Source organism: Molothrus ater, chromosome 10 (assembly GCF_012460135.2).
Source record: "Molothrus ater isolate BHLD 08-10-18 breed brown headed cowbird chromosome 10, BPBGC_Mater_1.1, whole genome shotgun sequence".
NCBI classification, from domain to species: Eukaryota; Metazoa; Chordata; class Aves; order Passeriformes; family Icteridae; genus Molothrus; species Molothrus ater.
The window spans coordinates 16,869,757-16,880,847 of NC_050487.2; the positions used below are offsets into that span (position 1 = coordinate 16,869,757).

Genomic DNA, 11,091 nt, shown 5'->3' on the forward strand with positions numbered 1-11,091 from the left:
ACAGTTTACAAACCTCCAGATCAATTAGCCTTCATTACCACTAATGCAGAACTGATTGTGTACTAACCAAGGGATGTTTATAGGTTTCCATAAAGGCTTTGTTTGTGTACACTAAAAAGGTGGTTTTTCAATACAATCATTTCTAATTTATCTCTCTCCTTCAACAGGAAAAGAAAAATTCTCTTTAAAAAGAAATCGGTTAAGTTTTACCTTCTCTGGCTCCAGTGTAATATCACAAATTCTGCTTCAAATTCCCCAATTTATCAGAATTTTCAATTTTGAATCAATATAATACATTCACTTTTCTTTTAGATATTAGAAAATTTCCCATCTAAATAATTTTTCATCAGAAAAAGTCATTTTGTCCACTGGAATTTAAGCCCCAGTGTCTTCACCCCACAAGGGCTGCAGTCTCACACCTTTAGCCAGTATTCAGCTGGAGCCAGCCTAGAATACAGTTGTCTGGAATACACTGGAAAAGGAAGATGACTGTGGGTCGGTTCAGATCTGAGGCATGGGATTTATCTTACTTTATTTGATGGAAAACGTATTTATGAGATAGCCAAGGCTCCATTTTCTTAATAATAAATAAATGCAGCCAGCATTTCTTCAGGACTATCTACCAGCTATTCTTTAGGATTAATGATTTTGAACTTGCCAAAGGCAAGCAACTGATGCCTCCCCCTCCTGGATCCAGATGGATACAAATGAGTTGTTCTCTTACCAGTGTGGAGCTACTGCCAGGGGGATGTCTGTAGGTCCAGCTTGAGGGGACTTCATATCAACCACCTACATGCCAGGACACGGGTAGAACAATCCCATAAAGGTAATCCTGTGGGGGAAGAAACTGCCAACCCAGGTTTCATCCTGTATGCACATCCCTGCCTGTTAGACTGGGGTGCTTTAAAACACAAGGTGGGCAGAGGCACCTGAAACAAATACAGCTGTGATGATGATACAGCTGTCATTCCTGGAGATGGCACCGTCAGCTAATCAGAGTATAAAAATAATCCTTCCTGTCTTGGCATGCAGTGTCCAATTTGTACCTCATACAAGAAGAATGTATCCCAATGCCATAAAAGAATATCCCTTGTTAACTGCCAGTAAGCAAACCAGCATAAAACCTCCACTTCTGCCAAGTCCTTAGGTACTTGACTCATAAAGGCTTCCAGAATTCTTCAGTAGTGCCAAATCTGCTCTTGGTCATGCTGTGCTAAGTGAAGTCATCTAACTGTGATAAAGAATCCATTTTAAAAAATGAAAGAATAAATTAAGCTGAATAAATTTTTGGAGGATCTGGAGTGACTACCTGGCATGAAGTTCCCATGTCGCTGGCAACCAATGGGCCCATAAAAAAGGATAAATTATCAACACTCTGTGACTGCTCACTGTTATCATTTGTCTTCCAGTCCTTGCTCTTTGCTTGTGATATGAAAAGCTCTCCACAACTGCCTGATGAAGCCACTCTTCTATTTTCATCAGAAGGGTTGAAATGCTATCTGGTTTAGTGGGTGAAACCCCGAACTGTCTTCCCAAGTGACAATGACAGAGTTGTAAACAACAGGCTTGGTCAACAGCAAACCATATCAGTCTAAGGGAATGTGTTATCACAGATCATACTGTCTGCCTCTAGAAAGCTTCCTCCAAGAGCTTCTTTTACCTCCTGCACCCACTAATATCCCGAGACAGACTGGAAGACCTCTAAGTCTATCTCCACAAATGCAACTGTGGCTTATGAGAAGAAATCTTTATTCATGAGATTTCCAATTCATAAACTACACTTCAAGATCATTCTCTGTAAAACCACTTTCCTGTTGGTAATATGTAAGTCCCAATTCTAATTCTTCCCTTAATGCCTTTATTTGTTACACAATTTACCAATATTTTCCAAACAGAAAAATAAAAGAACAAAATATCAATCTTTTATAATTATAATGCTCAGGATACAACTGTCTGTCAAGAATCTTTCAGGGTAGTGATTAACCAAATGAAGAGGAAAGCAAAAATCTTAGGACATGCAAGAAGGAATTCACAAAGAGGCAGTTTTACAGAGTGACTCTTCCCTGAATCTGCCATTTCCTATCGAGGAATGGCACAGAGCTGGTAGGGAAGTGGCTTCATCGTGCTCCCGAAAACAAACTTGGTGTTGACTTCCTTCACTCCTTCTGGCAGGGTGAATGTGAATGCTTGTAGCAAGGTGGAAAAGACAATAAAGAGCTCCATCCTTGCCAACAGCTCCCCCATGCACACACGGTGCCCTGTGAAGAAACAGAAAAGGCACTTCAGCCAAAGGATTTCTATCACACCTCCCTTTCTAAACTGCCTCGGATTTTCTTTGCTTGTTTACTGCAGATTTTATCCTTTTCTCTTAAGTTTGTCATTTTATGATTCATAACTGAAAGGCTGCTTGTATTCCCCCAAAAAGTTTTGATCTACATTTACAGCAGGCAGTAAGACATTATAGAAACTGTCACCAGGGTGGCATAGTTCACATTTACAGTCTTCCCAGCACCATGCATTTTTCTGCTATTGCTTTGATAGCTGGATCTCTTTTCAGAGAGAAACTGGATCTGTTTTCCAAGAAAGAGTTTCTGTGTGTCATTCCTTGTCTTCTGATCTTTTCCACAAACAACTGGACTTGTCTCTTCTTGGAGATATTTAAAACAGTTTGTATATGCCCATTTGTAGGTGCCTTCCCAGTTATTTTGAGGAATGAATGGATCTGAAGTTGTTACCACAAGGAGTAAATAAATCCCTGTTCAGTGCACTTACCTATAGCAAATGGTAAGAATGCTTCTCTGTTTACAAAGTTTCCATCTTTATCCAGAAAGTGGCCTGGGTTGAACTGATCAGGTGTCTCCCATTTTCCAGGATCAGCCAGAACAGAGTCAATATTTGCTAAAACTACTGTGTTCTGAAAAAAAAAAGGAGCAGTGGCTTCAATAAAAACTGTGACTGTAGAGTCTACTGATATCTAGGACAAAGCCTTGTGAAAGGCCATCCACAGGCACAGTCAAACATTAGAGGCACTAGAAGAAGAGTTCATGCTCTGAGTCAGGAAAAACCTCAAAACCCTTTCTAAAATCATCTAATGGACCAAAGATCAAATTGATTCAAATATGCAGCACATTTGTACCTTTGGAATGCGATATCCCAGCAGCTCTGTGTCCTTCACACTCATTCTGGGCAGTGCAATTAAGAGTATGTTACTGTATCGCTGGATCTCGTGAATTACAGCATTTGTGTAGGGCAACCTTTTCCTGTCCTCATAGCAAAACACATGGGAACAACCCACAACAGCATCCAGCTCCTTCTGGACTTTCTCTAAGAAGGAATATTCAGCTTTAAATATACAGCAAACAATCTATAAACTCTATAGTCATAATTTTTCCTGTTGCCTTTTGCAGACAGAATGGCATCCAACTAGATGAAAAAGATACTTTATAAAAAAATAATACCTTCAAAGTCCCATACAGATGACCTGAAAAAATTTGACATAGAGTTTGTTTATAGGTTGCATATATACTTTTAAAATAAGATAGTGGATGAGGTCATTCTATAATAATATGTGGCTTCCTGTTACATTTACTGCTCTAAAGCAATTTATAAAAAGATTTTTATTAATATTTATTTCTACAGGCAGGGAGTCAACTGGAAAAAAATATTAATCATATGTTAGGGGAACAGTTTAGTAATTGATCAAGGATTGTTCTTCATTAAGAAGCACATAGATTTTGCTTGTCATCTACAGATTCCTAACTGCTATTCTGTAATTACTTGCCTTGGGAAGCACTTATACAAATTAGTTTTTCCCAAGGACTTCTTTTTTTTACTTACAATCTGAGCTGAAATGGTATTTTCTGATTATTTTTTTTAATACTAGAGACTCTGTCATTGCAATTAGAATTAAACCCTCACAAAACTTAAGAATGTGTTAATATATCCTGAGAAGATGAAAAATCGTGTGAAAATTCAGTATGTACAACCCAGTTTCAAGTCTTTTGAAGGTAACAAAATGGGACATCCTTTCTCCTTAATACTTCCACATTTTCTATTTGCCAGGCTTCTGCTGTGCCTGGTACTCAGCTTAAACTGTCAAATATGAGGCCTTTAAAGTTAATTTTGTACCTTCTAATCCTTTCTATCCCATACACTCTAGCTCTTTTCTCAGTCATTTTACCCTGCCAACCTGTAACTTTCTTCTGTGAATATCATTATTAAAAGCACACATTTTCAAGCTACTCACCCCAATATTAGCAACCCCACACTGTATTTAAGTTATTTCTACTGCAAGAGGCCAAGAGCAAATCAAAGAGTAGGAGTCAGGGATTTAAAAGAACGACCCAAAGGCTCCTTAGTGGAAATCTAATCATTACTGTCTGTGAAGGGGTAATGGTGCAATTTATCTCATCTGAGACTAAATTCCTGCAGCTGATTAAATTAATCACACCCTGCATTCTGTTTAGATCTGTTAAAAGAAAAAAAATTAAGCTGGAATGATTAGCCTGAATGTTAGAAAGGATACAGCAAGAAACAAATTAATGCGATTCACCTGATTCATACTTCAATAATTAGTTCCTCTACTTTGAACAGGCACGACCACTATTTGAACTCATTTCATTGCTAGAGTTGCAGACCTCTTTGGATGTGCTTACCTTGAATGTCAGGATAAATCACCATATAGAGCAATGCCCACAGTAAAGTGGTGGCTGTAGTTTCTATGCCTGCTACAAAGAGGTCAGCAACAGTCTGGATCAAGTTTTCTTCATCGTAAGTTGCACCAGCATCTCCTTTAGTCTGTAGATACGAATTGAAAAGAAAGTTATGGCACACAAAAGAAGAAATAAACCACCTGGAGAAATCATGCACTTTTAAATTTACATTAGACATCATTATAATCAACGAAACGCTTAAAATCCCTTGTTGTTAGTGAAGTGTGAGAGAAGTTCAGAAGTACTCACTTTATCTATCTCATCCAAATAGTAATCAATAAAATGTCGATTTTCATCAAGCTTTCTTTTTCCTTTGTGACTTTCAAGTTCCTTTACTAACAGAGCCTCCACAAAATATCTGCTGGACTTCATCTTTTTAACTGATGGCAGAAAGTGACCAGCAAGCCAGGGAGACAACTCATACATCTGTAAAAGAGATATTTTAGATATGTGATATTACATATAACTGTGTGGCATTTAGCAAACTAAATTTGAATCCTAATACAGGCTTTTGGGTAGTGGAAAAAGCAAGTAAAAGACTGATGATTGAATTAGCATTAGATTGAAGGGATAGTGCCTATTCCATGATTCATTAAAGATTAAAGCCTTTCTTAATTCTATTTTTCCCTGGAGCAAAATTAAAATTTCTCTCAGCTTTATAGTATAAAGTTATATGTATTTATTTATTTTTATATTTATATATATATATATAGAGAGAGAGAGAGAGAGAGAGAGAGAGAGAGAGAGAGAGTTGTTTTAAAAAAACATGCAAATACCTACTGAGAGCATTTTGGAAATAGCTGAACTTGTGTCCACCCTGATTAGAAGGGTAGCTTAGGAATCATTTCACTGGCATCTTCTGGGATAGTTACGAGTAAGGAATTTTATCTTATCTAGCCAAAGTATCAAAATAGTCCTTAAATCCTCTAGGACCTTACTTACAGCAGTTTCCAGTTAGTCAGAGATGGTGGAAATCATACAAGACACAGAACTGGATGAGTTCCAACAAGTTCTGCAGAAGCAGCTGCCTCGTGCATGGGTAAATTCACTTTTTGACTATCCTCAGTACTGTGGTTCCCCCTCATAAATGATTCATAACAAAACTGCCCCAGTCTGAGGCCACCTGTTCTGCTGCTTTGGCAGCTGCACTCACAGATGCACATACAAGAGCAAGAGAGAATTTTTCTCTCCAGTGGACCAGATGTGAAGTTGCGAGTTTGTGCCCTGAATGGAGACAGATATCATCCAGCAGCTAAAGGAGGGGGACTTGCAGTGTCACTGTACTCTTGTAAGGATGTGCAGATGTGGTATAGGTGTTGCTGTCAAAAACTGTAGGGAAAAGCTGCCATTAAGCAATTTCATGCCATGTTACCTTTGCACAAAACAGTTGCTCTGTTTCTATGAGGTTGGCTGACAGTAGAGAAGGAAGCAGTAAAAACCTATTTATTCTTGATATTTTTGATAGCCATGTCATATAATAGAGTGAAGAAAGCTAGCTTGCCAGACAGAAATTAAGATAAGCTTATTTCTGAGCTTTTCAGACAATTTAACCCATATTTTACTACTGATTTCAGATATAGTTTCAAACTTTGGAGTTGTGCAGGTAGCACTTTTAAAAAGAAAGTCCTTTGTAGATCTCTCAGCCACGTAACAAATCTTTGCATTTTCATCCCTGTCCTCCATACACAGGAAAATTCTGTGCTAAGATGAAGCATAAGCAATTGAAGCAAGTTTTGAACTAGGCATCTTGAAGTGCTCCCCAGAAATTCTAGGTGCTCTGGTTTTTTGGGGTTTTTTTTTGTTACTTTTGTAACAAGCAAGTTGCCTTTTCGCACTATCTATAGAGAGCAAACAAACAAACAAAACTGATTTTCCTCACATAAAAGGAGACGCTGTTCAAAAATGCTGCCATGGTGTCAAAGGACTCAATCAGGCGGTGAAAATTCTCATCATCTCTGGAGAAACGATGTCCAAACATGATTGAACAAATGACATTTGAGACCATATGAACAACAGGCATACTGGGGTCCAGAGGTTTTCCTGTAAACACAAGGGACTGCATTCACCATTAACACTTAGTGTTCCTGCTTTGCCCACTGACAGGAGAGCTGATAAAATTTCATCAACATTTCTGACATTAATTAGATCACTGAATGGCAAATTGTAATTTATTGGTAAAAGGCCTGAGTAAAAAAGTAACTTCAGACATCTGAAAAACACTGTTGGTTAAAAAAAGGAAATTCCATTCCACTGCTAGTGGGAATGGAATTAGTAGTATTAATTATAAAAATACCCAGATATCATCAAACCTTGGCATCAGCAGATCTCACATTTGGCAATAACCAGGGTACAAAACCAGCTGAGACATTAAATATACAGATGAGTTGAGAAGAGAACCACCTTCTATTTTTGCTCATATCATTTTGCATTAGAATATTTCAACATACCCTGTGCATCCTTGTTCGAAGCTTTGCATATTTTATGCTTTTTCTTTTCTACACAGGAATAGGAGGCACTGTGACACTGATTTTTTTACTGTTTGTTGTTACCCTGATGCTGTTGCCTCAAGTAACATGTATCTCAAGTATCTCATGCAGGTAGCATATACAGACTTTTGAGACTCAGCTCTGCACATACACTTTGAATCCATTTTTGTAATCAAATAGTTTCAGAAGTTACAGTGCCCCATTCTCCCACTGCACAGACTGCCCTGCCCTCCTCACGTACCATTTGTTTTCTGTAAGTATTCCACCAAGTGAGCAGCCTCCTCTTGCAGTAGATAATCCTCTTTTTTCCCTAATCCCATCTTCCTCATTGTTGCCATTCCAAAACGCCTCTGTTGCTTCCAGAGATGACCATTAGAGAACAAAACACCTAGAATCATAATGAACTAATGCTGTCAATGCTTTATAAATTGATGGTTTGGTAAGGTTGATACATCCAAGAAGCTTCTCTTTTCTTCTCATTTTTTTCAAATTTTTTACAGCAGTCTGGCAACATTCCTCTTTTCTTTCTTTTTGTATTTTAGCCATTCATCTTCTGCATAGAAGCTCTTACATTAATTCCATGCTGTCATTATTGTTCTGACAGAATACAGAATAGAATTGTTTTAAAAAACTTGTGAAAATAGAAGCTTTTTCCTGATGTAAATTAAGGACTTTGAGGCTCTAAATCAGTATTCAAAACTAGGGATAAAACACAACACATTAAAAGAATTTCTAAGAATAAAAATTACCATTTCCATGTGTTAGAAATTGAAAGATTCTTTTTTCGGGCCTTCCAGCAACATCTTCAGCATGGGCAGTCAGACCTTCCTTCACTGCCTGAAACCCTTGCAAGACAACTGCAGGAGTGTTTGAAAGCCATAAGGTGAAGATATTGCCATGAATTTTGGCCATCTGTAGAACAAGGCAGAATTAGAGTAACAGGAGTGAGAACCGGTACTTTTAAATCAAACAAAATGAACCAGATCTTCTCCCTGGGCAGAAGCCCTAAGAGTGACTGACTTTGAGAACAGAGCATCAGGTATATTCTCACATACAATATAGTCTGAAGTCAGGTTTCTATCTAAAGTCTTATTTATTAAAGATCATGATGTTTCTAAAATGTCACCCAATATTGCCAAAGTCTGTGATGTCATTTATTATGTCTTACAATTCAAACTCATTGTAGATGAACTCTTCCATCCTCACCACTTGCTACAAGACAGCAGTAGCTCATGAATTTGATGTGAACCATCTACAGATTCCCCTTTGTGTGTCAAGTGTAGCAAAAGCAGTCGAGGAGCTGAGAAATGCAGGAATCACCCTTTCCCTTCCAGCTCAGCAGTGACAGCCTTGTCTTCAGCTGCTGTGCACGCAGGCATCCCCACAGTGGGCAGGACAGTCCTTCCCCTGGTGCTGAATCAGGAACTAGAAAAGTAGCAGAATAGGCTGGAAAGAGTGGTGTGTTGCCAAGACATCCCAAGAAATGCAGGACCAGAGGATTACACAATTTTGCTGCCTGGGAGCAAACAAGAGGGAATACTTATGCACAGTGAGCAAAAATGTATGTGCTTGTACTTGCACATTTGTGTTTAATTTCATTTTTGTAAGGACCAATTCATGGCTTTTGAAACCTTGGGATGACCAGTACTGGTCTTCGTGTCTGGGATGTCAGAAATAGAAGAAAACACAGCAGACACAGGCACTAGCTACTACTTTATATTATGGAATAATAACACTTTGCCTTGAAATATGCAGCTCAGGAGGACGGAGCTGGCAGGACATGGAAAACGAGGGAAAGGGAAGGCTGAGAATGAAGAGGAAGAGTGAGGTGCTATTACTAACATATTTAAATGTTAAATATTTAGTATAGATGTATAAGAACTATAAAACAACAGGATACAAACTTTAGATGTGCTGCATATTACAATTGGACATAGAAAAGTATTTGAGCATACTATGAATTATTTTAGCCATTTAAAAGCTCAGTCTTGCTAAGCAGACTGAAATCTCTTGTGAAAATCTGACCAAATCGTATGTCAGAAAGTAATTGATTCTAAGATTTTTCAAAAAAATCCATTGAATAAATATATATAAAAAATCATCCTTTCTGTACTGGAAACAAACATAACCTCAGCAGCTATTTCATGGGATACTTAGAAAATGCCAGTGCAACAAGAGTCAAAACACAGACATCCAAAAGACAGCACAGAATTAGTGAGTCTACTTTAAAATACAGCTTCTTCCTATGTGTAAGACAGGACTATTATCATCATTATGGTTTTGTTCATATGCACATAAGGTTATATATATATATATATATATATTAGTAAGTGCAAATTTTCACACAAAGAAACAGATATTTTAATTATCTCCACCTATTTCCACATTTATGCAATTTAGAAAAAATCCCTCCCTAGCATTCAAAACAAACCTATGTTCAACACAGCTACTTTTCAATCAGTTTATGAGTCCATTAGTACATTGCCAGAAAATACATACTTTTTTAAGATGCTCATGATGAATTTTGAAATTCATCTGCAGCAGATTTCCAAAGAAGGGATATGGAGTTGGCCCAGGAGGAAGATGTCTTCGCATCCATTGCAATTTCAGAAACTCTATTAATAGCAGAGACAGCACAAAAAATACCAGCACCTCACTCACTGTTAACATTTTACTTCTGATTTACACAGCTGCGTTGTCTCTCAACAACTGCTGTGTAGACAGAGGAGAGATCAGTTTATCTTGCTTTTGGGGTACCTCCCTGAAAAGAGAAAAAACACTTGACGCTCCTATGACTCATCTCTTTCCCTCTTTATCACTTTTACTTCCCCACCCCGGAGAATTAAGTGTTCTTATTTCTAAGCATACATAATATCATTATGTTGCAGCCACACATCTGTCAAGGGACAGATTGCCTCTTCAAGGGACACAAAATGTAGGTTAATTATACACCTCCTTGTGCCATGACTCCTGCTTTGACAAAAATCTCTGCCCACGGTCCTGGTTTCATAAAAAACCTCTTGCAAGAATGAGAGATAAAAAAATTTCCTGAGGGTTGGCTGCACACCCAAGGGCAGTGGGGTTACTGAAAAGTTCAGGCTTATCAGTAGCCATCATATGCACCAACCATGTGCTCTGCTACTTAACTCACCCCACATTGTTGATTCTGATGTTCTCTGCTATTCCTTTAATATTTTTCCTCACAGTTTATATTGAAAGGTGTTTGGGGGATGGCTCTACCTTTTAATTTTGTGCCTAGGACACACACGGACCATAAGAGACTCCAACTGATCATTGGGTAACAGGAGTTTGTTGCTGATAATGACATAATACCCAAGTGTCCTCCCACACCCTGCCAAGCTGCACAGGGGAGTGGGGCTGATGTCTCCTTGACTAAGCACAAAGCAAAATTTCTTCATCCCTCCACCTGCCTGTGGCTAATCCCTGTGGATTGCCTGCAGCAGGAACAAAGATGACATACAGCTGCTTCTGAGAACTTCTTTCACAAGTGCTCTCATGCAACTGAGCAACTCCAGTTCTGCAAAGGGTGGCATTTGAACATGATCAACACAAATTTGGCACTTGCACAGGAACAGCATTAGCTTAGACTTGGCTCTGACTTAGCAGCATGTAGCACTCTGGGAAGTCACCTAGATGGCCCTGCTGCTTGTGTACCAAACTTACCGAACTGGCACAGCTAGAAATAAAAGTTTTGAGGTTTGAAGGACATTGGTTTACTCCAGAAACAGGGCAGAAAAATAATATTTACCCATCTTGCTGGCCACCAATCTAACTGAGAGCTAGGGTCAACCTGAAAAACTGAATTACCCATTTGAGACCACTTTTGAGACTTTTAGTTCCTTCATTGGTATTGCATTTTCTCTATCTCAAAC

The 11,091-nt window shown here is 38.4% G+C and overlaps 1 protein-coding gene across 1 annotated transcript; it reads right to left on the minus strand.

Moving 5' to 3' along the window:
* Window positions 1-1,942: 1,942 nt before the first annotated feature.
* LOC118690108 (cytochrome P450 2J6-like) lies at window positions 1,943-9,945 on the minus strand. Its single transcript, XM_036388825.2, has 9 exons — window positions 9,698-9,945; window positions 7,948-8,110; window positions 7,440-7,586; window positions 6,592-6,752; window positions 4,962-5,138; window positions 4,656-4,797; window positions 3,137-3,324; window positions 2,773-2,914; window positions 1,943-2,258 (listed from the first exon to the last, which is right to left on the minus strand). Exons 1-9 carry the CDS (start codon window positions 9,866-9,868, stop codon window positions 2,080-2,082), a joined length of 1,470 nt encoding a protein of 489 aa, XP_036244718.1. The 5' UTR covers window positions 9,869-9,945; the 3' UTR covers window positions 1,943-2,079.
* Window positions 9,946-11,091: the final 1,146 nt, after the last annotated feature.

Bases quoted from the DNA above. Each gene is read 5' to 3' on its own strand.
- LOC118690108 (XM_036388825.2), bottom strand. From the start codon at position 9,868: ATGTTAACAGTGAGTGAGGTGCTGGTATTTTTTGTGCTGTCTCTGCTA. The intron at 7,587-7,947 runs GTAATTTTTATT...TTATGATTCTAG, and splicing joins ATTTCTAACACATGGAAATG to GTGTTTTGTTCTCTAATGGT. The intron at 4,798-4,961 runs GTGAGTACTTCT...TCGTATCTACAG, and splicing joins ATTTGGATGAGATAGATAAA to ACTAAAGGAGATGCTGGTGC.